General features: G+C 44.6%; 1 protein-coding gene across 4 annotated transcripts in view; it reads right to left on the bottom strand.

The window, feature by feature from the left end:
- Nucleotides 1–93: 93 nt before the first annotated feature.
- The window catches only part of TESK2 (testis associated actin remodelling kinase 2), a 127,811-nt gene continuing 102,685 nt past the window's right edge, over nucleotides 94–25,219 (bottom strand). For 3 of the 4 annotated variants that reach the window (XM_024746097.1, XM_024746098.1, XM_024746100.1), the window contains 7 exons: nucleotides 13,760–13,906; nucleotides 3,872–3,954; nucleotides 3,561–3,645; nucleotides 3,220–3,303; nucleotides 2,923–3,009; nucleotides 2,092–2,209; nucleotides 94–1,772 (listed from right to left, as the gene is read on the bottom strand). In XM_024746097.1, the coding sequence (XP_024601865.1) occupies nucleotides 1,051–1,772; nucleotides 2,092–2,209; nucleotides 2,923–3,009; nucleotides 3,220–3,303; nucleotides 3,561–3,645; nucleotides 3,872–3,954; nucleotides 13,760–13,906 (1,326 nt within the window). In that variant the 3' untranslated portion in view covers nucleotides 94–1,050. The remainder of the gene's footprint in view (nucleotides 1,773–2,091; nucleotides 2,210–2,922; nucleotides 3,010–3,219; nucleotides 3,304–3,560; nucleotides 3,646–3,871; nucleotides 3,955–13,759; nucleotides 13,907–25,219) is intronic. The other variant, XM_024746099.1, reaches the window with a different exon arrangement.

The raw sequence follows: 25,219 nt of genomic DNA, 5'->3' as shown, positions 1-25,219 counted from the left end.
GGGGACAGGGTCCTGGCAGAGATACTGCTGCATCACTCATGGACCTTTGCCTTTACTCCAGAGGATGAGGAACAAGGATACAAGTAAGAAGGCTGACCAGCACCTGTAACACAGACTTTATTCATTTTTAAATCTCAAAGTGTCCTGGGAAAGTTTCAAAAAAAAAAAAATCAACAGAAACAAGATATGAAAATATTTGACCAGCTTCATCTTTGGTTATTTCTTATTGCGGCTCTATAAGGACAGACTCTTCCCATAGCTCCGGCTGTAGCAGAAAGGGAAGAAATCAGTCCACGTATAAACCATTTAACCAACTGGGTGTATCACGTGTTGACAAATACATAGAGCAGGCCCTAGGGCCTACAAAACCAGCCCTACTCCCAACACAAAGTTGAAAGTTTTATAGGGCAGAACATTAAGACTCCTTCATAAATATGAAAATAGATTAATCAACTGGAAAAGATCTTTGAATAGGTTAGCTGAGAGCCATGACCACCACTCTGCCTTGCCCTTCCCTTGCATAGAAAGTGTAGTGACGTGGTCTGACCGTGCAGTAAGTGCAAACAGCAATTATTCAAGTGTCTTAAACATTCTGGCAAGAAGCACCCCAGTCTTCAGGTCTGAGAAATAGCCATGCCCTTTATGGTCTCCTGGTCAGCTCCAGGTTCCATCCATTTTAGCTTATATGCCCCAGGAAAGGAAAGGAGACAGACCTGGGATAGGAGAAGAACCTGGGGTAATAGCTGCCTGCCAGTGCACACTAGAACTAGGAGTCCTCTGGTCCTGTCTGGGGAAGTCTGGGTGGGGGCCAGAGCTCCTTGCTGGATTTCAGAGGCTTGGTATTAGCTGTTTGCCCTAACTAGGAAGGTGTCTCACTGCTGCCTCACCTCATACATAGCCATTGGGCACTGGGAACCCCAAAGTTGAGCCTGGCTTGGCTTAGCCTGCCTGCTCTGTGGGCCCCAGGGAAGAGGCAAGGCTCTGCAGCAAGGGGGCCCTGTGGCTTCAGCTGAAGGTCCATCCCCAAGGTGAGGTGGGGGTTAACGCCCCTTACCCATCCAGCTCTCCCTGGGTTTTCAGGCCTATGCCTGAGACAGAAAAGGGGACTGGAGCCAAGTCTCTTGGCCTTTCTTCTATCTCCATCTCCTCAGGGGCACCTGCAAGGCATGGACTGGCCCCCTGAGACCTGGGCCCAAAACCGTTTTCTTCCTGGGGACTGGAGCAGTCCATGGCTTCATGGGCTGGAGCAGCTGGTAGGGCAGATGCTCGGAATGGTGGGATCTCCCTTACTCTGTACTTGTGACTACTGAGGCGTGGTAGGGGCCCATCAGATAGTGATTCTTCTCGGCCCACAAACGGACAAGCCTCTTGATGCAAGAACTCTGGTGAACTAGGCAAAGAACGCCACCGGCGAACAGGTGGGGCGAGGGGCTCCTGCCAATCAGCCATGGGCATAGTTCCAGGCCCTGGTGCATCCAGGTCAAATACCAAGGAGATGACAGACTTGCTGGGCAGGTCAAAGAACTTGACCTTGCCACCTTTGAGGTCCTGGCGAGCACTGAAAGGGTTGATTTTGGGGGCTCGGGCAGCATCACCTCGTTGTGGCTGGTAGTAGGGATCCAAGACATTCACTGTACGTGGGGGCTTACTGGAGAAGATGTCTGACTGGCTTCGAGACAGCCAGATAGTACGTCTTGGGCGTGGGGACTTGGGAGGGATCTTGTCATCCAGTAAGCTCAGTCGCTTCACCCCAGGTCCTTTCTCCAAGAGTCCTGAAGAATAGTGAGTCAAGTCAGTGTTACTCTCACTAGTCATAAAAAATAGAAGCAGCACTTCATACCACAAAGTGTCACCACTCAGGAAAGCAAAGTACGTTCTGTTGTCCCCATTGCACCAATGAGAAAACAGACTCAGAAGGGAGGCAATATGCCAGACCACAGCTCCAGGACTTTTTCAGTCATCCCCTGCTCCTTTGCCTTTCTTCTGGACATGGGATCCTGTAATCACAGCCCTAGAGGGAAATCCCCCTCCCCCCACCATCCTAATATCCTCCCTTGGGGTCAGGTTGGACAGTCTGGTCTAATCTCTTACCTTTGGCTGTGGACTGCAGCTTCCTGTCCCTTTCCAGCTCTTCCTCCTCTAGGCGGCTCAGAATTTCCTCCAAGATCTTCCCAATCTCCACAAAGGATGGGCGCAGTTTGGGGTCCATCTGTAGTCATCCACACCAGCCATTAGCCCTGCCCTCCCATCTTCCATCCCAAGGATGGCATTTGAGTCTGTCTGGCATCTTTTAAGATTCAGATGTGCATCTAAGAGATCTTTTCTGAAGGCCCCAGACCACAAGAGTGAGTCCCAAAATTAAGGTCAGGGAAGATGCTATTGTCTAATACCCTCCCCTACCTCAGCAGCCTTTCTGTATATGTCTTATCCCCTTGTTTGGCAGAGAACCCTCCAAAAGGGTATGTTCACATTGGTTGATTCTATTCTTTGTTGAGTTCTGCAGCTAACATGTTTCTGGAAGCTACCTGGACAAGGCCCAGCTACCTCCTTAGTCATAACAGGTAGGTCCAACCCCAGAGCTATATAAAATAAAGGCTAACAAGAGCTTTTCTCACGGGTCTTGGACCAGCTGGACGCACAGTCCAACTAAAACCTGACCGGAGCTCCATCAATATCTAAGGCAAGGGGTGGTAGGTCTACACTACAAGCTGAGGACAGGATAATACAAAGCAATTTTCCTTTCCTTGGTCCAAGGCTCTGGACCAGAGTCTGGCAGGCCTAAAGGAAGGAATGTGGGCACTGTCACTCATCAGTGAAAAACAGGTCCCTGTGAGGCTAATTAGCAGCCTCTTCCTAAAGTCCTAACCAGGTGAACAGGGTTCAGCCAGCCCCAACCAAAGCCAGGAGGAAAAAGATACTCACATTACAACAGTTGAAGGTGAGCTGCAGAAAGTCTGGGGGACAGTCTCCCACCATGTGCTGGAAAGCATCATAGTCCAGCCCGAAATTCTGTGGACGGGTATGGTGGGGAAAGACCAGGGGACATTGGTAGCCAGGTCATTAATCCCTCCACCCATCCTGGCCTGCTCAGGAGAGTGGGAACTGCCCCAGAGAAGTAACCACAGACTAAGTTCCAGCAACTCCACCCAAGAAAAAAACAATTCCATGGCCTCAAAAGCAGCCCCATCCCAGGGGCACTGATCCCATCCTGGAGCTCACCTCTGTTCGGGGAAGATAGTCTGGATCAGCCTGTATGCGGGCGATGATCTCACAGAGGATGATACCATAAGAGAACACGTCCGCCTGGTGGGAAGTGAGATCTCAGTTTCCCTCTCAATGGGGTGAGAGGTGGGGTTTCTATCCCCCATGTCCACTAGCCCAGGCCTGGGCCCTATTGTCCATATTTCATTCAATTCATTCACTAGGCAGCTGACAGGTACCAGCCCTGTTTCTGGCACGAAGGATGTAGATCCTCACCCCATACATGAAGTGTGACTCAGGACACTTTCTGCTAAGAATGGATTCTACAGAGAACCAGACCTTGGGGTCCCCAGACTCACCTTTTCATTGTAGGGCTCATCTCGGAGAACCTCGGGTGCCATCCAGAAGGGTGAGCCCACCACAGCCAGCTTCTCACTCCCCATGCTGTGGGGTGAGATTACACGGAAAATGAGCTTGCCACTGGCAGGTGCAATGAGATATCTGACCACTGGGAATTCCTCTCCCCCAAGGATGGGCACACACTAGAATTGACTGAATTTAGGGAGCTGAGGTTGGGCTGTGACCAAGTCCTGGCCGCTGAGAAGGAAGCTGGAGTCTTCCCTTTGCCTCAGTCCCTTCTGTGACCCCAGCACCCATTAAGGCTACCCACCTGACATCAGGGATCTTCTCAGCCAGGCCAAAGTCACCTACCACTGCAGAGTAACCATTCTCATCCCTCTTTATCAGGCAGTTCTAGGGTTCCCAAAAAAGAAGACAATGTGGCTCAGAAGTGGGACCAGCCAGCCATAGACTTTACCACCACCCCTCCCTGCCACAGGGCACCTTGTCCTCTGTTCCTTGGTGAAACCACACTCTTGGGCTGACCCCTGTGGTCAGACTTTGGGGCTCTGATAGCCATGTGAGATGAGTTAGGCCTGGATCTTTGGTGGCTGCCCTAGGATTATATCATGCTCCAAACAAATATTTATCTTACTTTCTATGTGCTAGGCATGGTTCTAAGTGTCAGAGATACTTCAATGAACAGAAACCCTTGTCCTCTTGGAGCTTACAATCTAGTGGAGGAAGACAGGCTATCATCAGGCCCCTGGCCTCCCTTCATCCTTCCCTCAGAACATAGAGACCCAAGCAAGGCCAGGTCTGATCTTGCCAAGTAATGTAAGCACAGGACAAGTGCCCAAGCCTACACCAACTTTCACTGCCCACAGGATCACAACCAACCTCTTCTCTGGCGTTAAAATTCCATGCCCTCTGGGACTTCCCTGGTGGCGCAGTGGTTAAGAATCTGCCTGCCAATGCAGGGGACATAGGTTCAATCCCTGGTCTGGGAAGATCCCAAATGCCATGGAGCAACTAAACCTGTGAGCCACGACTACTGAGCCCACGTGCTGCAACTACTGAAGCCCACGCACCTAGAGCCCGTGCTCCGCAACAAGAGAAGCCACCGCAATGAGAAGCCCGTGCACTGCAACGAAGAGTAGCCCCTGCTCGCCGCAACTAGAGAAAGCCCATGCAGAGCAACCAAGACCCAATGCAGCCAAAGAAAAAAATTCCATGATCTGGCTCTAACCAACCAGCTACCAACCTCCCCATGCCTTGGTGCCCCTATGTACACATCTTCATCCAAACTTGTAACAGACAAGCTTGATTTGGGAAGCCTGAACAGCCCCTTCAAACCTTTGTCTTTGCTTATACTGTTCCCTTCCATTTGGAATGTTCTTCCAGTTCTTTTCACTTCAGAAAATTTTGTGTGTTTTAAGACAAGCTTACCTTTCCAGTCCTGACCTCTCCAGCTCTCACCTTCATCTCTCTCATCTCAACTCATTTAACCCCTCTGTGTCATTCCCTCTTACAGCCTATCAGAGGCCATCAGCTCCTGAGGAGCAAGTTCAGGTTTGGGCCTTCCTTCCTCACAGTATTCAATTCATGAGAGAGGCTCAGGACAAGCTCATTGAACAAATGCTGCTGTCTCCAGAGAAAGGATGACCCAAGTGACTTGAAAATAAGCACAAAGCAGCAACAAACTCTCCCCAAATAGCTGCATTCAAAATGGCCCTACACCACTCTGGCTCAGGAGGCAACTCACTCTCCCCACCTTCCTCCAGAGGTAGCAGGGAGCAGGGATCCTTGGCTCCCAGGGACATTTCTGGGGCCAGCAAGGCCCTATATCACCAAACCAGCCCTCCCCCTTCCTTGCCTTCGCGTCCAGTTGCCAAGGCATTGCCAAGTCACCTGCTTACTCCACATCAGGTACAAATTAGTCCCTTACTCTGGCTTTGATGTGATCACACTATTCTCTCTTTCCCTGAGTTGGAAGGGAAATGTGATTTCACGTAATGTGATTTCATTACATCCTCTCCTACCCTTGATTCCTGGCAGAAATAAGTGTCTCTGGCTTCTAAGCAGGACCGTCCTTGTGCTTGTCCTGGCTTTGGCCCTCCCATCAGTCCACTGGCTCAGCACTCCGCCACCCCCACCCCAGCTCCCTGACTTTACTGTCTGTGAGAAGACAGGCTCTAGGCCAGCTTGTCTATTAGACAGCCAAAGCCTAGGCTATTGGGCACTGGCTTGTGAGGCAGTGGCACCTCAGATCTATCACTTGTTTTTCTCCCCTCCTCCTCCTCTTTCACCAGCAACTCAGGTTCCTGTCTCCAAGGCTCAGTCTGAAGTCCGATTTACTATTTGCTTTATAGCCCTCAGAAACAACCCTGTTAAATTCAGCTTAGATTCAGCAAGTAAGGAACAGAACAGGACCACAGTATACTGCCTTTGTCAAAGCTGTTCAGTTTCTGCCCCATCTTCACATTCATGGAGACCTCTTGTTCACTCACTGTAAACCACCCATCCAGGAGGAACTGACTTCATAGTAGCTTCTCTGAGCAGCTAAGAAATGACTACGGCAGGGATGATCAGGGCCCTACAACATGGGGCAAGCCTGCCTAGCCCGGTCTGCCTCTGGTCTGGAGTGTGACCACTGCCTCTCTTAAAGCTTCTCCACAGCCAACAGCTGGGCATTAGAGCCAAAGACAGAGATGGGATACTGAAAACCAAAAGAGCAAACTTCAGGAGTTGGTATCTGAGGCGAGAAGGAAAATGGAGAGCAACTCTGACCAAGATTAGTTCCTATAGGGTTTTTCAATAAACTCCTGAGCCTGCCCTTAGTGGGGTCTAGGCTAGTGAAGTTTGCCTGGCAATACTTGCTGTTTTTAGTTCCTTATCTCCCATTCCTTCCTCACTGGCTTCTGCTGGAAGTATTCTCACTGAGGACCCCCATGAGTTCTGTGGCATTAAGCTCAGTAGACAAAATCAGTCCTTATGTTACTTGATCTTGCTGCTGTTGACATTGCTGATTATTTTCTTCAGCATTTTTACATATGATTCAGGAATCATATTAGTACTGGGCATGCAGAGACTAAGCCGTTGTGGTCCTGGAGCTCACAGACTAGCCATTAGAGGCTAGTTACAGGCTATTCTTGTTCCTTTTGATTCTTCTCTCCTGGCTTCTGTGACACTATGGATTTCCTTCTCCACCTTTACACACTCCAATGCAGGCCCTAACCCACGAGGATGATGGTCTCAGGGTTCTATCTTGGGCCTACAGCTTGTGCTCTATTGTGGAGGCTATTCCACATTTCTAATTACCACCTCTGTGCTGATGACTCCCAAATGTATATCCTCGGCACTGACCTTTATCCTCAAGCTTCAACTTTGCACATCTCATCTATTTCTGGACATCTCCTCCTGGATCATTCACACTGAACTCCATTCATGCAAACCTGAACTCATCTTTTTTCCTCCAAAACTAAAACTCTAGCTATATTTTTATGTCAGCTGGCACTGCCATTTTCCACCCAGTTTGCTAAGCTAGAAACTTGAGATTCAGCCTAGACTTTTTACTCTTACTCCAAGTAATTTTAGCTTCTAAATGTTTTTCAAATTGGTCCCTCCCTCTTCATCCCCACTGCTATTACCCTAGTTCACATCCTCCCCTAAATACTGCAATATTCCAACTGGTCTCTGTGGCTTGGGCCAGGCTTGATCTCCATAATCCACCTTCCTCATTTCTGCCAGTATGATCTCCGTAAAATGCAAATCTGCGTTACTCCCCTACTTAAAAGCTGGCAATGACATATTGTATGATTCCATTATATGAAATGTCCAGAATAAGCAAATCCATAGAAACTGATAAAAGATTAGTGATTGCCAAATGCTAAAGGGAGAGGAGAACAGGGCATGGGGTTTTCCTTTTGGAGTGATGAAAAGTTTTGAAATTAGCTAGTGGTGATTACTGAATATACTAAAAACTATTGAAATGTATACTTTGCAATGGTGAATTTTATTTTATGTGAGTAATATCTCAAAAAAGCTGTTACTTTAAAAAAGTCACAATGGTTCTTCATTTCCTATCTAGAAGATAAAATCCAATTAGATAGTATATGGTCAGACTCCTCTCTTTTCAATTCTTATCCCCTACCACTTCAGCTTCACAGTCTGCACATCAGACCATTTATGCCTCTATGCCTTTGTTTATGCAGTCTTGTCTGGTCTGGAATATAACCCCCCTCCATACATACAAGACTTACTAAGCAGAATTCAATTTTCAAGATTCAGCTCAGGCATCACCTTCTCCAAGAAGTCTTCTCTGTACCCTCAGGTTGGGTTAAATATCCTTTTTCAAAGCACCCTATGCTTCTCCTCTCTCTAACCTTAGCATTTGAGATATTATAATGAAAGTATCTGTTTCTATAGTCCCTTCCTATAGCTATAGACTGTAAGCTTTAGCAAAGCAGGGATGTCTTAAGAGGGAAGTGGCCTAGAGGAAGTGGCCTAGAGAATACTTCCTAGCCCTTGGGCAAAGGAAAGATTGTCTACTTCTGTCTGTGTGGTACCTTATGAATTATAAAATGTTTTTCATAAACATAATCCGAGTGATTCAAACAGCATTGTCAGATGGGCAGACCTGAGATTTTTACATTTAAGATGAGAAAAGTGTAGTTTACAACTATAAGTGGTAAAGATGCAGGTCTTCTGATTCTAAAGAGATCCCTCCTAATGATTTTGGCCTCTCCAGAGGAACTGGCTAAAAAGCTTTCCACTAGAGAAAGCAAGGCCATGGCAGGAACAATGTAGTCTTAAGATAGCAAAAGGGGCCAGGGCCCATGGAGATGGCAGTACTGTTTGTGCAGGCAATACAATAAGACCCCTTCATCTGGGATGCTAGCCCCTACCTCCAACGTTGGTTAATCCAAGGGCACCTAGTATAATGCTTGCATTTCTCACCCAACTTGGACATGGCCCCAGTACAAACTATTTGACTACAGAGTACAAAATATGAAGCTCAGACCACTGTGGGGTTCTGAAGAAGCCAGACTAATTTTCAGGCTGTGTGGGATGCAAAGTCCACTAAATAGAGGATGAAGAATGCTTTATTCAAAAGTATACCTGGAATAAGCAGCAGACATAAGAAAGGCCCAGTCAGACTTCCGTGAGGCAACAGGTGACCTTTTCAGGTTCAAAGAGGAGCCCAGGCACTGCTGCTGCCTGGCTCCCGTTCTTCTTTGTCCTACTCCTATTATAATACATCACACCATAGCAGAGAGACTTACATGTTTGCCTCATCAAGGGCAGGGAATGATCCCATTCATCTCTGTATCTCTAACCTAGCACAGACACACAGAAAGAACTTAGCAAAAGTTTGTTATATGAAAGCCTGGATAGATGACTGAAGCTTCTTTCAAAAGCAGGTGAAAAGGCATACACTAATCATACATTCGACTCTCCATAATGGGGACTGAGCTGACAAAAGACTCAAAAGGTGGCCATGAATGCACTTCTGGAAGCCAACACAAATCCTTCAGAACTGGGCCAGAGTAGACACCTAAGAGCAGATCCTGAGGTCTCCTAGAACTGCTGCACATTCAGTATTGGCACTGAATAAAACCACCTGAGCGGAGAAATGCCAAGTCCATTTGTGACTGTTAGCTCTAAGCTAAAGTTATTTCTATAACAACAAAAAAGGCTTTCCATGTGCCAACAACTCTCTCCACTTACCCCCAACAAATTCACTCCATAAACCCACTTAGAAAGAAAGTACTGATTCTACATCTCAAGAAGGGTTAAAAGTTTCTTTTCATACCACAGGGAGAGATCAGAGACTGAATTGCCCTCCTAAATGTCCCAGAGACGGTGGCAGTCCAAGTCTCGAAAGATTATCTGGTTTGCTGTAATGTGTCCCATCCCTTCCCTTCCCCTCCATCCCACCATGTGATCCCCTCTCTTTTCTATAATTCTTGGGAAATAATCTACTCACATATCTGTCTCTCCAACTTGACTAAGAGCCCATGGATGGTACAGATTGCATTCTAGTAATTTCTATGTTCTCTAGTAGCACAGTATAAATGGTTCCCAAAGGCTGTTGATGGTTCTCTTTATAAAAAATGACTACTTGGGCTTCCCTGGTGGCACAGTGGTTGAGAATCTGCCTGCTAATGCAGGGGACACAGGTTCGAGCCCTAGTCTGGGAAGATCCCACATGCCGCGGAGCAACTAGGCCCATGAACCACAACTACTGAGCCTGCGCGTCTGGAGCCTGTGCTCCGCAACAAGAGAGGCCGCGATAGTGAGAAGCCTGCGCATCGCGATGAAGAGTGGCCCCCGCTTGCCACAACTAGAGAAAGCCCTCGCACAGAAATGAAGACTCAACACAGCCAAAAATAAATAAGTAAATAAATAAATTTTTTTTAAAGAATGACTACAGGGTGCCCTAATACACACTCTCTACCTCCCCCCAGCATTCAACTTTGTTTCTAATTCATGCTCTCTTCAGTCTCTGAAAATTGGCATTTTCTGTTCCTAGCTGTGGGGTATAGCCTAAGACCACAGCTAGATAGGCTTTTCACTCTAGTGGAATGGCCAGAGTGGATTCTTTGGAGTTAAAAAAAAAACACAAAAAACCATTCCCACTCCCCAAAAAACCCAGCAACCAAGAAGAGAGGTATAATTCACACTCCTAGGGGAAATCCAAAAAGACTAGTGGTGCTTGCCTGATCCTGGGCAGTAACAGTATTAAGCAGAAAGAAACTGCTCTCCCAGCTGCCCCTAAGAGCCAAGGCTCACGTACAGTTGTACCAGCCACTCCTAGCCTGTGTGTGGCTGTTGTCACTTCTTGATGGAGCTCAAGAACAGAATGTTTTTAAAGCCACACTGCATCCCACTTGCTTCTAAGTAAATCATCAGCATCGCAATAATTACAAAATTAGACAGAACAGCTATATCTGACAGACTCTTCACTCTTGAAAACAGTACTGCAGTAACTACTGATGTGTGAATCCTACAAAGGCAATACTGCTTTCAACAGGCACTCTGACTGGAAACCAGTGATCCTCTTTGCCGCCACCATAGGCTCAGGATCATTTGGAAAAAGGCATGTGCTTCTCTCTATCCCAGTTTACCTACCTGGAACACGCTCCTACTACTTTAAATCCTTCCTGTTAGCTCTGGCCTGAAAAGCCCGGACTGATCACTCCTATGAGGTCAATAGACTGGGGACACTCAGGACCCAAGAGCACTGAGGTCATTTAAAGAGGTGGGACAAAACTGGGTATGGGACTCAAAGTCTCAGTTCTCAAGCAGATGTTTTGGCCTCTGTGCCATCAAGCACATTTTCTGAAAGAGGGCCAGGAAGCCTCTACTCTGACAGGCTCTATATGTTAGGTGCTAGGAATAAAAAGGTGAATATGAGCAGCACTTGAGAAACTCATGTGTTGGTGGGAGACACGGACACAATAGAACCATCAAATAATAGGAAGTGTACATGCTAAAATATAAGTAAACCTTTTATTGTCCTTAAAGAAATCAAACTCAGACCCAAGGTTGACAATAAGGAGATAATTTGGAAATTTCAAAGCCCTACTCTGTCCCTTTAGACTTCTCCCTTGGGCTTCTCATTCTTATGGTCACCGTCACCATCACACAGGTCTCCTGGATGGGGCTGCTCTGGTCTAGGTGGGGACACACCACCTTCTCCTTAATCTCTGCAACACTACGAAGATAAAACATTTGGACAAAACTTTGCCAAAAGCTCAGAGATGATAAAAAGGGCAATGAAGTTTTTCTTCAACTTGAGATTCCCTAGAGTATACTTCCCAGCCTGTCTCCAGGTTGCAAAGTCATTTGTTCTCCCCATCCCCTAAAGTTCAGACCCAAGAAAGTACAGCCCAGTGATACCAGGGAGTTCTTCCTCCTAAATTCCTAGTTTCTCATCTCAAGCCAACTGACATGGGAATACCCACTCCCTATTAGGAAAACCAAAGGATAGTGGTCTTACCCTATAGTTCCAAAAAGGTTAGTCATTTTTACAATACATACACTATGACAATCCCAGACAGAATCATACTTGGACACTAGCACAATGGGACAAAGTGTTTTGGGGGCACTGAAGAGAATATGATGAGTTCTTAGGAACTCATTGGTAGTGGAGGACTTTCCTCCAGAAAGCCTAGCTACCCTAGCCTAGTGATCTTTCCTTTGACTGAAAACCTACAGTCTATAGCTAAACACTCAATTATAAAATGCTATGAACTATTTTTCAGTTATTTTCCAACAAGACTACCTCTGGTCAGAAATTATCTTTTTCAAATATCCCTTCATTCATGGTACCAGGCACCAGAGACACTCATGTAGGTGTACAGGAAATATCTGTGTGACTGACAGATAACTTGTCATGACCTCCCTCCACCTTAGAAGAAATGATGCTCTCTGAGTAGGAATCAACAATTTGATTTTTTTTATTTTAATTTAATTAATTTATTTTTGGCTGCGTTGGCTCTTCGTTGCTGCACACAGGCTTTCTCTAGTTGCAATGAGCTGGGGCTACTCTTCGTTGTGGTGCGTGGGCTTCTCATTGTGGTGGCTTCTCTTGTTGCAGAGCATGGGCTCTAGGCACACAGGCTTCAGTAGTTGTGGCACAAGGGCTCAGTAGTTGTGGCTCACGGGCTCTAGAGCGCAGGCTCAGTAGTTGTGGCGCACAGGCTTAGTTGCTCCGTGGCATGTGGGATCCTTCTGGACCAGGGCTCGAACCTGTGTCCCCTGCCTTGGCAGGCGGATTCTTAACCACTGCGCCACGAGGGAAGCCCCAGCAATTTGATTTTAGTTGCACGCCTAAGGTGAGAGTATACTACCAACTTAAGGCAGTATCTAAGTTGATACAGCCCCACCCATTTGCCTGGAAAAAGTGCAGTTTTCTAAGTTTTGAGTTTCTAAAACATTCTAAGGAAGGAGAAAAGTCTGATGAAAGGAAATGATACCACCTTCCAGGTCCCAGCTGTCCAACTGTCCAGTCCTTGCTTATACCAATGAAGATAAAGGACTCCTCACAACTAGGTCTCAGCTGGTCACCAGATTCCACCTGCCACTCTTATTGCTCCTTTAGTAACAGTGCAGCTGACTACAAATGGCCCTGCCACACCTAGGGGCCCTACAAGCACCTCCTCAAAGCTATTTTCTGTGTAGTACTCACAAACCAATGGCCAGGGTCCCTTGGGGACAGTACTGCTGTTTGGAACACCAGAACCATTCTAATGTGAGGGAGCCAGGGACTCACTGCTCTAGGCCTTATTGGCTCTGAGAGCACAGCCTGCTTTTGTTCCCTTTGCAAACTTTTTCTTATAACAGGCTCCCATACCCCTCATCCATGACAGAAGAGCTGTAGGAGTATGTGTATGCATGTGCGTGTGTGTGCATATGTTTGTGTTGAGGGTGCAGAATGAAATAAGAGCTATTCTTGGGCAGGTACAAAACTTCTATAATACCCCCCTAGAAGACTTTAAATCAGCTCTTGGACAGAAGTTATATTAGATGATTTATAGTTCCCATATCAATGATCAAACAGTACTATTTATATAAGCCTTGTCACGTGATGTCCTGCGCTACTTGGCCCTGAGGTGTCTGCCTTGTAGTATGGCCAACTTCCTCTAAAAGCAACTCTTTTCTAACCTGGTCACACAGCAATTTGGACAGCAAGAGAATACTACAGAGACCAGCTGATGCCAAAGAGGAACTGGCAGGATGGCAGAAACTCAATCACACAGAAAGAAAATGGGTCAGTACATTATGGCTTTCAAAACCTACACTCAAGTGACTAAAAATCACAGAACTGCTGGAGGCCATGGGAGAGGATACTAAGAGACGGGCTCCCACATTGCCTTGACTGCTGTCACTCCTATAGGGCAAGAACCTCTTAAGTGTCCTCATGCCATCTACTCCTGCAACACACATTCAGGACCTGAAGCCAAGAGTGAAGGTTCTCAAGATGTATGTGTTGCCAGACTCAGCAATGAAAGGTACCTACCCGCTGTGAGCCGAGATTGGCTTTTTAAGGACTAGCTGTACATAGTAATAAGTTGTATCCTCTGTGATTGAATGCTGAATTTATAAGAGATCTCCATCATTCTCAAGCACATTAATGACTGGTTTCTTAACACAGTTTTCTTGGTAATGGAAGACAGTGTCTCAAAGAGTAGTGCATGTAAAGCCTTCGTACCTTAGATGTGAGGTCCCGATGGAAAATGCCTTTGAAGTGAAGGTAGCTGAGGCCCACTGCTATGTCATAAGCCAGTTTCACCCTCACAGTCCAGGGCAAATGCAGGTTACTGTCTAGCAACTGTTCCAGGTTTCCAGAGTTGATATACTGCAAAACAGAAGGAAAACCCAGCTACCATTTGTCAGGAATGCTTAGGGTGGTGGTGAAACCACTAAAGAGTAGACACCTAGAAGATAGAGACTGTATTTTTCTTTTGAAGTTACTGAGGGCTTATTCTGCATCCAGGCACTATGGTAGGGGCTGCACCTTCCTTTGAGAAGATCACAATCTATTAAGGGATATAGACAAACAATATAATGTAGTAAATGCTAAAAGATGGCTTTGTACAGGTACGGCAGCACTGTGCAGCACAGAGGATAAAGTTACTAACTCAGTCTAGGCATGTCAGAGAAAGCTGCATAAAGGAAATAAAGGAGTCCAAAGGATGACTTGGGGGAGCAGGAAAGAAAGTCCACACAGAGGGAGCCGCATATGTAAAGTTATAGGTGAAGAGCATGGTGTATTCAGGAAACTAATTTACTCGATATGGCCAGAGTGCATGAGAGAAGAGGCGGGTGAGGCTGATATGCTTTGCTAAGGTATATGGACTTTATCCTGTCTATAAGGAACAAAAGAAGCCTTTTAAGCAAAAGAGCAACATGTTCATATTTGTTTTTTAAAGAAAAGATTATTTTAGCAATGGTATGATAGATGGATTAGAGTGGAGAATACGGAGAAGGGAAAATAGGTTAGGAGATTATTGCGATAATCCTGGTGAAAGAAGAATGCCTGAGTTAAGGAAATAGTTGAGGCACTGGAATAGAGCAAGATTCAAGATTTAGATGGCAAAGTCAAAAAAAACTTGATGAATGCTGGATGGGGGGATAAGGGCCGTGAAAAGCTCCTAGGTTGATCGCAGGCTACTGGTCCCTGGGTGCCATTATTAAATATCCAGAATACAGGGAGAGGAGCAGGTTTTTAGAAGAGGCAATGTTAAAAGATAGTGAGTTCAAGTAGGACTTGTTGGGTTTAAGGGCATGTGGAGATGTCCTATAGAGAGTCAGTTTGAAGTTTAGGAGCAAAGTCTGGGCTAGAGACTAACATTTAGGAGGCAATGACATTGAGCTGAAGTAGTCACTGAGGCTAAGGAATGTATGGAACTGCCCAGGGGTTAACATGTAAGGTGGGAAATTACCAGAATCCCAAGCAACTGTAGCATTTAAAGGAGCAGGCAGAGGAGGAAGAAGCAAGCAAGAATGTCACCACAGAAGACAAAGGAGGAAAACATTCCAAAGAGGAAATGACCAATAGTATCAAATGCTATAGATCAAGTAAGATGAGCCTGAAAAGTGTCTACTGAATTTGCAACTGAGAAGTCACTGGCAACCATGGCCAGAGCAGTTACAGTAAAGTGGTTAAGACCAGAGTAAGATCAAAGTGAATTGAGGTGTGAGTAGGAGATAAGGCTAAGGGGAAATGACATGAAGATGTATTCTTTCAAGAAATTTGGGTGTTTGTCATTCCTACATACCCATGAAGAGCTGCTTTGCCCTTTTTTTTTAAGAGCAAATAAGCCTATTTATATAGAGTTAATAAATAATAATAACAAAAATAGCAGCAGCAGCTGCAGCTAATATTTATTTACTTGGTACTTGCTTTGTGCCAGGCACTACTCTGAGAACTTTCCATTAATTACATCATTTAATCTTCATATAACCCTAAGGTAAGTGTACTATTATTCTCATTTTACAAAAGGCATTTAGAGGTTAAGCAGCTTGCTCAAGGTTACCCAATTATTAAGCAGCAGAGCCAGGGTTCCAACTCTGGCAGTCTAGCTCCAGAGTTCATGATCTACCCCTACATTACATTGGAGAGCCATGGTGTCTGGGTACAGAGAGCCTCATGCAGAATAGGAGCTCAAAATTTTTTGCCGATTAAATTCATGAACTTATTCAAACCTTACATGATGTATTATCTGCCTCCTCTTTCCAAGGGAGAAAAAGGGGAAAATTCCTCTAAGCCTAAAATTAAGCTCTTAATACCTTTTTGGAGTGGGGGTGATATTGAATTTACAAAAGACTAGGGAACCTAATGGGAGAGAAGGCAAAAATTCTGAATTTTAGGGACGTCCCTGGTGGCGCAGTGGATTTTAGGGACTTCCCTGGTGGCGCAGTGGATAAGACTCCACACTCCCAATGCAGGGGGCCCGGGTTCTATCCCTGGTCAAGGAACTAGATCCCACATGCCTGCCGCAACTAAGAGTTTGCATGCCACAGCTAAGGAGTCCGTGAGCTGCAACTAAGGAGCTCTGGAGCCACAACTAAGGAGTCCACATGCTGCAACTAAGGAGCCTGTGAGCCACAACTGAGGAGACCTGAAGCCACAACTAAGGAGCCCGCCTGCCACAACTAAGACCCAGTGCAACCAAATAAATAAATATATATATATATATTTTTAGAAAGATATGAAGCAAATATGTTAAGAATTGATTAATCGGGTGCATATGTGAATGTTCTTTAAAATCAATCTCTATTGCCTATACTTGTCTGTATGTTAGCAATATTTTACAGTTATATATATATATATACACATACACACACACACACACACATTTTTAAATCTGAATTTTAGTCCAAGTCTGCCTCAACAGCCATTTTACTTTGGACAAATCAACTAATAAGGCTACCCTTCAGTTTTCCCACATAAAAAGTAGGTATGATAATCCATGATCCATATTACTCACAATGTTATTATAAGAATCGAATACAAATACATGAAAGTGCTAAGAAAAAAATATAAGTTCCATATAATGAGATTTTCTGATGTGGTAACATAGCACCAAAAAGAACCAGTTGGGGGCAGCACGATGCAGCACTTCAGATCCTTGGATGAAGTGGATCAGGTTTGGCAAGGCAGAGAGAATGGCTAAAAATACGTCAAACTTCTCAAAAGGGAAACCTGTTGATCTGCTTCATCTTGCTTGATAATCTAGCTTTGGAAATCTCAAAACGAGGTATAACGACAGCATTAGCATAGTGCCCTCATCTCTTCACTCTAGTTGAATCTGTTCACAGTTTACGTCTGAGGTGCTCATTTGCTAAAATGAAACTGAACTTGCAAATTCCAAGCTATATGGGGGCAATGAAGCTAACAGCTAAACATGCAGACAAATTTCTTTAGCTCTGAGACTGAAAAAGATATGAAGAAGTGGTGGTTCACGTGTTTGGCGTGGTGACAGTGTGACATGGAAGGCCTGACTTTGGGAGCCACTCAGGCTTCCTACTGAGGGCCACGCAGAAAGGACTGGTGAAAAGCCTGTATGTGCATTCTCTGTGGGCCAGGCTAAGCCAGGACTCTTGATTCTGGTTCAGAGAAACACATGTTTATTACTCTGTCCAGTCATGTCTCTGAAAGCCTGAGAAATCCACAGACCAAGCCACAGGGTGGAGAGCAGAGGAGAGAGGCGAGACAAGGTGAGGAACCACACTGGCTAGTAGGCTCTGACTTTTCCTGGCAAGATGGAAAAAGCACAAACCAGATCCAGAGAGGGAAACCAAATGGAATTTATTTTTACAACCCACTTCTCTTGCCTGCCTTCGGTGAATACTTTGGTGGAGCTGATAAGCCTCTGGGCCCTCAGAAACCACAACTTCTCAATGTCTCAAGACCTTTGCATGTATGAGGAAAGAAAGTTTGAGATCTGCCAAGAAGGAAGATTTCTAAGTTGCTACACTGTGTGCCCATTAGTCGGAACGTCCACTTCCCTATAAGCAACCCCCTGTGCAGACTCGGCTGGTGTGTTCTCTGAACAAACCCCTCTGTGGGAAGCAGAGGCAAGAACAACTGTTCCAGCACATTCAGCTTTCCGGGTTGGGGATAACAGCTGCTTTGCTTTCATTTTCTTCCAGACCACTCCCTTGGGAGCTCTACAAAACAACCTAAGGCACTGGCAACACATTTAAATACCTACTACAGAGAGAAGATTTCATAATTTTATTGTTGTTCTTTTAAAATTTCAAGTTCAGAAAACTATAATATCAGCCAATCAAATGTGTTAAAGGTACTTCAATACCTTTAAGTGACTGTTCCCCAAATTTACCTACACCAAAACCTCTCCTCTTCATGGTCTAATAAAGTGTTAGAGTTTCTGCCATTTCATTTGTATTTGATACTTGATTTCATTAAAGACTCTTTTCTTAGAAGGCACTCAGTAAACAAATGTGTGTTTGGTGACTAAACAATATTACTATGTATGTAAGAAATCATATGCCAACACCCTAGAAAATCATCAAAGGGACGGGTAAGTGGACACTTAATTCTCCACTCAGGAATATCAATTCAGGGAATTCCCTTGCTGCCCAGGGGCACTTTCATTGCCATGGGCCCAGGTTCAATCCCTGGTCGCTGGGGAACTAAGATCCCGCAAGCCTCACGGTGTGGCCAAAAAAAAAAAAAGGAACATCAATTCAGGTTATTTCTACAAAGATTTATTGAGCACTCTTCCCATTCCTGTCACCCCCATATGAGAGTAAGAACCTATCCATTTACATCAACATTATATCTCCCAGTGATTGGAAGAGTCCCATCCACATAGTAAATGTAGGTATGTAAACACTCAGTTTACACCTTAAAGAAGTTCAATGAAAGACACATAGGTAAGTAAATAATACTAATAACCCTTTAGGAGAGGTAAATACTTGGGTATGAAAGTAGATACTGAGGAGTTTAGAAAGTTTCAGAGAAAAAGTAACACCTGGGTTGGATCCTAAAAAGATAGTTAAGAGTTGTCTAGGCTGAGAGTATGGTTCTTCCCACATACACCCTATAGGCTCTGATGGTACCACTCAGACACAGACAGACACATAAACATGCCCATACAAAGAATATTCTGGAGCAGGACTAGGCAATACTTACCTCTCCCCGAAGTAACATTCACTACACCCAGGGCTCCTGTTCTCAATTCTTGCTGATTCTGATCATAACCTCACCCAATCATAAACAGTCAGAAGAACAAGGCAAATGGCTACCTTTTTTTTTTTAACTTTGAATTATCAATATACTGATATCTGTAATCAAACAAACATCTATGAACAGTGGTTCAAAGACATATTCAGAGAGGCTCTGAAGAAAACATCAACTGTAAGAATTATTATACCTTTTTGATGAATCTACCCAAATAGCCTAGAGCTAAGGCACTTACCCAAGGCAGATAAATGTGCTGCCATCCAACTAACAGGGATCATTTGCTGCCACTTAATTAGCACAGTTGTCCTGAGGTAGACCCATTCATCTATCCATCCACCTACACAAACATTGAAAACCTACTACATAAAAACATAAAACTAAGTGGGGCCAGTCCCTGCCCTTAGTTCACAGTCTAGTCTAGTTGAGTTCACAGTCCAGTAGAGATGACATATAATCAACTAACAATTTTTTTTCATACAGGACAATGATGAGACATGCTTCACAGAAATATCATTCTAACAGTAATGTAAAAACTGTATGGAAAGGTCAAGAATTGAGGCTGGGGGGCTTTCCTGGTGGCGCAGTGGTTGGGAGTCCGCCTGCTGATGCAGGGGACACGGGTTCATGCCCCGGTTCGGGAAGATCCCACATGCCGCCGAGTGGCTGGGCCCGTGAGCCATGGCCGCTGAGCCTGCGCGTCCGAAGCCTGTGCTCCGCAACAGGAGAGGCCACAACAGTGAGGGGCCCACGTAACCCAAAAAAAAAAAAAAAAAAAAAAAAATTGAGGCTGGAAGAACAGTTAGAAGGCTTCTGGAATCATCCAGGTGAGAAGTAACAAATGCCTGAGAAAGACAATGGCAGCAAGAATGGAAAAGCGGTTAATACCTGGAGATATCTCAGAGGTAGAACCAATATGATTTGGTATTTAATCAAAGGCAGGGAATAATGAAAAGAGATACGGTATACAAAGTATGTCTAGCACAGTGCTCAGCTGACAGTACACAACTCATTCTCCCCACTATCAATATCTAATCATCATCATCCCTCCCCTTGGTTACGCCATTAGCTTTCTAACTAGTCTTCTTTTCCCCTTCTTACATCTTGAACAGACTTAGCTCTCATTCCAATCAATTTTCCTTAATACAGCCAAGATTAACCTTCTAAAATACCAACCTGAAGCCACTCCCTTGTTAAAATTATTCACTGATGCCCTATTACTCTTAGGATAAAATCCACAATCCTTAGCATGGCACACAAAGTCTTTCACTCCTGCTTATAAGGGTCTGACCCCTGCTTACTTGCACGTTTGTGCACATTGCTGGTCCCTTTACCTGGAATACCTTTCCCCACATAGGCCTGGCTAATCATTCATTGAGGATTCAGTTCTGTTTCCTGGAAGCCCATATGTAGGGTTGGGAGTAAAAAAGACATTCTATGCAAAAGGAACACAAAGATAAAGTGCAGAGATTAGTAGTCATTCCTTTTTGTTTTTCTTTCCCTGCGTAAAGTGTAAGTAGGGGAGAAGGGATAAAGCTAAAAAGTAAAGCTGGTCAGTAAATTATAGTGGTGAAGCCCACATACTGCAGAGTTAGACTGCCTAGGACTGAATCTCACCTCTGACTAGTTGTGTGACCCTGGGTTGGTTACTCTTTAATATTCATCTACAAAATGGGAATAATAATAGAACCTAATCCATAGAATTATGAAGATTTAATGAACTAATGTATAAAATGCTTAGAACAATGTCAAAGGAAGTTCTCAATGTTAGTTGTTATTATTGCTATTATTATTATATTTATTTTTAGTGTAAAAGTTCTGGAACACCAAGATGAAACATCTATAGCTAATTTAGCAGATCATGGGGACCACTAAAGGTTTATAGGTAAAGGTATAATATAATCTATTGTGTATTGAACTATGTCTCCCAAAAAGATAGGCTCAATTCCTAACCCCTGGTACCTGTGAATGTGACCTTATTTGAAAATAAGGTCTTTGCAGATGTAATCAAGTAAGATGAGGTCCCATTGGAGTAAGGTGGATCCTTAATCCAATATCTTAACAAAAAGAGGAGAGGAGATACAGACATACAAGGAGAATGTCATGTATCAATGGAGGCAAAGATTTGAGTGATGCATCTGTAAGCCAAGGAACACCAAGAGAGACTAGGAAGAAGCAAGGCAGGATCTTCCCCTAGTGCCTTCAGAGAAAGCAAGACCCTGCCAACCTTTGATTTCAGACTTCTAGCTTTCAGAACTATGAGGGAATAAATTTCTGTCTTTATAAGCCACTCACATTGTGGTGCTTTGTTAGGGCAGCCCTAGGAAACTAATACAGGACCAAAACTACATTTCAGAAAGCCCATGGTGGTAGCAGGATAGAGGAGGAGCTAGAGGGAGGTTTGAAGGGTACTGCATCATCCAGATGAGAGATGACCAAATGCCTGACTTAGAATGCTACCATAGGTATGAAAAAGTGGGCTAGAGTTAGAACAAGCAGAGGTAGAATCTAAAGGATTTAGCAACTTAATGGTAGATACGAGAACTGAGGAAAAAGAGTCAGAGGCAACTCAGAGATTCCAAATAGATGTGTTGAGAGAAACAACGGGAAGAGATCCTACAATCTTATATACCAAAAGTAAGTCAGAAGCTCATCAGAAACCAGCATCAATGCCAAATAGCCAAATCAGTGGCTTGTCAAACCTCTTCTCTGGATGGGCCCTCTGCAGAGGAGGGCCTGGGCCCCGACCTAGTTTTCACTGAAGCCCAACAATGCCATTGTGCTGGCCACTGTATATTTGTTGGTTGGCTCCAAACACAAAGGCTAGCAGACATCCCATCCTGCTGGCTTGGTTTAAAGAAGAAAAGAAAGCTTTGTTACTGCCCTGGGTAATTCCAGGACAGGCATCCCAAGAGCGCCCTGTGGGAGGCTCATGCTCCAAAGGAGCCTCCTGTTCTCAGCTCGAGGTTCCACAGCCACTACAAGTGCACATCCACACATCTGCCAAGGCCTGAGTTTGCCACGGTTCAGCCTCCACTCCAGGAGGTCCACCGGGACCTGCCTGACTCAGTCAGTAGTAATGAACTGATTCAAAGAGAAAGGGAACCCAAAATGTGTTTCAGAATATTTAAATGTTTCACTCTCTCTGCCTTCATACATGTTTACTGCCCAGAATACTCTTCTTCCCCTTCACAGCTTTGCTAATTCTTATTCATCCTTCTAAACCCAGCTTGAGTCTCTTATTTTGGAAACCATTTCCTGATACCCCATCCCATACTTTGTGCCACTTTGGCCCCCTGTATGTATTTCTACTATTGTTATCATATTGTACTATAACCTTGATGGCAGGGACCAGATCTTTCTCAACTATGTAAGCCCAGTATCCAGTGACACAAACAATAAATTGTTGAATTAACAAATGAATAAGTACATTTAAATAAATAGAGGCAGATTTTAAGTTCCCTCTTTTATTTGAAGCCCTCCCAATTCTGTCATTAATGTAACTTAAGATCAAAAAGAGAAATGTGTTTTGAGAGGAATTTTCTGATAAATATCATGCAAAACAAACATTTAATAATGCTTACTATATGGCAGATACTATGGTAGCAATGAATTTAAAGCAAAATACAAAACAGTGTGTTTGGCCACTCGGCAATATGAAATTTTGAGGATCCTTTGACACTCTGTCAGCAGATTCCTTAAAATGTCAGAAGCACATGGACTTAAAAAATATATCTAAGATTTCCTTCTGAGAATTATAGAGGGTATTTCTTTTATCAGTAGCTGAAAGCCAAGTAGAAGAGGCCATAAAGATATCGCCCCCTCTTTCCTCACACTTCCCACAGACACTTAGCATAACCCATTCACCACTTTAAGAACATGTTTGTTGGGCTTCCCTGGTGGCGCAGTGGTTGAGAGTCCACCTGCCGATGCAGGGGATGCGGGTTCGTGCCCCGGTCCGGGAAGATCCCATGTGCCGTGAAGCGGCTGGGCCCGTGAGCCATGGCTGCTGAGCCTGCGCGTCCGGAGCCTGTGCTCCGCAACAGAAGAGGCCACAACAGTGAGAGGCCCGCATATCACACACACACACACACAAAGAACATGTTTGTTTAACGCACCTGAAGTAGTAAGAGTGTTTTTCTATGCACATAAACTACTATAAACAACAAAATGACTGTTTACCCACAAGATTCAAAAAAGTATGACTGGGACATCCTGGTGGTCCAGTGGTTAAGAATCCACCTTCTAATGCAGGGGACAAAGGTTCGATCCCTGGTCGGGGAACTAAGATCCCACATGCCGAAGGACAACTAAGCCCTGCGCCACAACTACTGAGCCCACGTGCCACAACTAGACAGCCCATGCACCACAACTAAAGACCCTGCATACCACAATGAAAGGCCCCGCATACCGCAACAAAGATCCTGTGTGCCCCAACTAAGACCCAACACAGACAAAAACAAAAAAAAGGAATGACTAAGCTTTTCCCACAGATTTTTAATTCTTACAGCAAACATCTCAAAATCAAAATCAAATTTGTTTAAATAAACATTAAAAGATAAATCTGTAAAACAAATCTTCTCAAAGAAATGAACTAAGATAACAATAAGACTATTTTCTTTGCCCCATAAAGCTCTACTAGCAATCAATGGTTCCAGACATGATTTATGATCAGCCCAGGGCTCCTGACTACTCCATCCAGCTTGCTTTCCTATCCCCAAATCCATAATATCTCTACCAGCAACATGGCTATTAAGGTCATGTTTAAAAGCATTCTTCCCTCCAGCTTGCTACCCCACATCTACTACAACCCCACATCCTCCAGCTTCAGACAGGAACCTCTGACATTCACCTGGTGATTGGGCTCAGAGTGAACAAAGCAATCTATTAAGGAAGACAATACATCCTGCCTCCCCTTAGCAGATCTCAGGAGTAAGGGCTTGACAGTGGACAAAATGAAAATGGAAACCAAAAGAGGTTAAGTTTCTAATTAAGGTGATTTATATCAAAGGATACTCTGTCCTCAAATAAGCTAATCATTTCTTCTACCTCTTCTGCCCATATCAACACACCACTTGGTCTCTGGGTAAGGAAGAAGTCAAGCAAAAGTTAGAGGCAACTATAAGCTCAAATGGTATCTTCTAGTGGCAAACAGTAGGTAGGGGGGTAGAAAGGGAGGAAAGGTTTCCAATTTGCTATGTGGAAGACAACTTCCCAACCCAATAGTCATGCCAAGTACAGGCAGAAATCTCCTCTGAAGGCTAAGGGTCAGATAGGTAACTAATTACCCGCAAGTTCACAAAAATTCACAAAGACTAGTTGGAGTTATCGAAGGAAGGGGTGGGAACAGAGGACTCAGCCAGTTCTGGTTCTACTGCTGAGAAAACAGACTTGAGGTCTGGTGTATACATAAATATCTACAGCTGTAAGGAAAAAGAGAGCGCCTTTGCTTTGGTTTCAGACCATCTCAAGTGTCAGAATGATGTGCCCTCTGTAATTCCCTGGCGGTCCAGTGGTTAGGACTCTGCAGTTCCACTGCAGGGGGCATGGGTTCGATTCCTGGTTGGGGAACTAAGATCCTGCATACTGCACGACCAAAAAAAAAAAAGAGAGAGAGAGAGAGAGAGAGAGTAAATGAGAAAAATCAGATGATAAATCTTGAGTAAAGTTAAGTCTGGATTTATTTTACCATGTTCCAAATTATCTTTCCTCTATCAGCCACTGGACTCTCTGGGAAGCAGCTAATGCTGGTCTAAGGCCAACTCTCAATTCAAACAAAGCAGCAGATCTGGATGTCATGTCACTCAGAAGCGTTCTAGGGATGCTAAATTCTAAAACATTTTTCTAAACGACTAAAGGCAGAGAATGACCATAGCACTGAATTCTAAACCCTTTCCAAATAAATTCAGAAAGTCCTAACACACAATTAACTTCACTTCTTGAGTTCACTGAGAAGAGGTTCAATGCCATTCCTAGATCAGTGTCTAGCAGAATAAGCCCCAATAAATACTAATTGAATTAATGAACAAATTAAGTGTCCCTAACTATCTATCTACATATAGAAATTCCTTCTACACTCTCCATGAATCAGCTCTCATCAGCTACCTCAGTCCTTAGACCTTAGACCAGAAAGCTCTTGCCCAAGGAAGGGCTTTAAGATGTAGTGATGTGTTATCCCTGAAAAGCTCAAATGCTGAGTCTGGTCTTTTGTAGCGAAGAGACTATGCCGATTACAGTGTTACGTTAAAAAAAAAAAAAAGGGGGCTTCCCTGGTGGCGCAGTGGTTGAGAGTCCACCTGCCGATGCAGGGGACACGGGTTCGTGCCCCGGTCCGGGAGGATCCCACATGCCGCGTAGCGGCTAGGCCCGTGAGCTGTGGCCCCTGAGCCTGCGCATCCGGAGCCTGTGCTCCACAACGGGAGAGGCCACAACAGTGAGAGGCCCGCGTACAGCAAAAAA

Source organism: Neophocaena asiaeorientalis, unplaced genomic scaffold, assembly GCF_003031525.2.
Source record: "Neophocaena asiaeorientalis asiaeorientalis breed wild unplaced genomic scaffold, Neophocaena_asiaeorientalis_V1.1 scaffold51, whole genome shotgun sequence".
Taxonomy (NCBI): domain Eukaryota; kingdom Metazoa; phylum Chordata; class Mammalia; order Artiodactyla; family Phocoenidae; genus Neophocaena; species Neophocaena asiaeorientalis.
The sequence above is the reverse complement of the archived record's forward strand: the minus strand, read 5'-3'. Positions and strand labels throughout refer to the sequence as shown.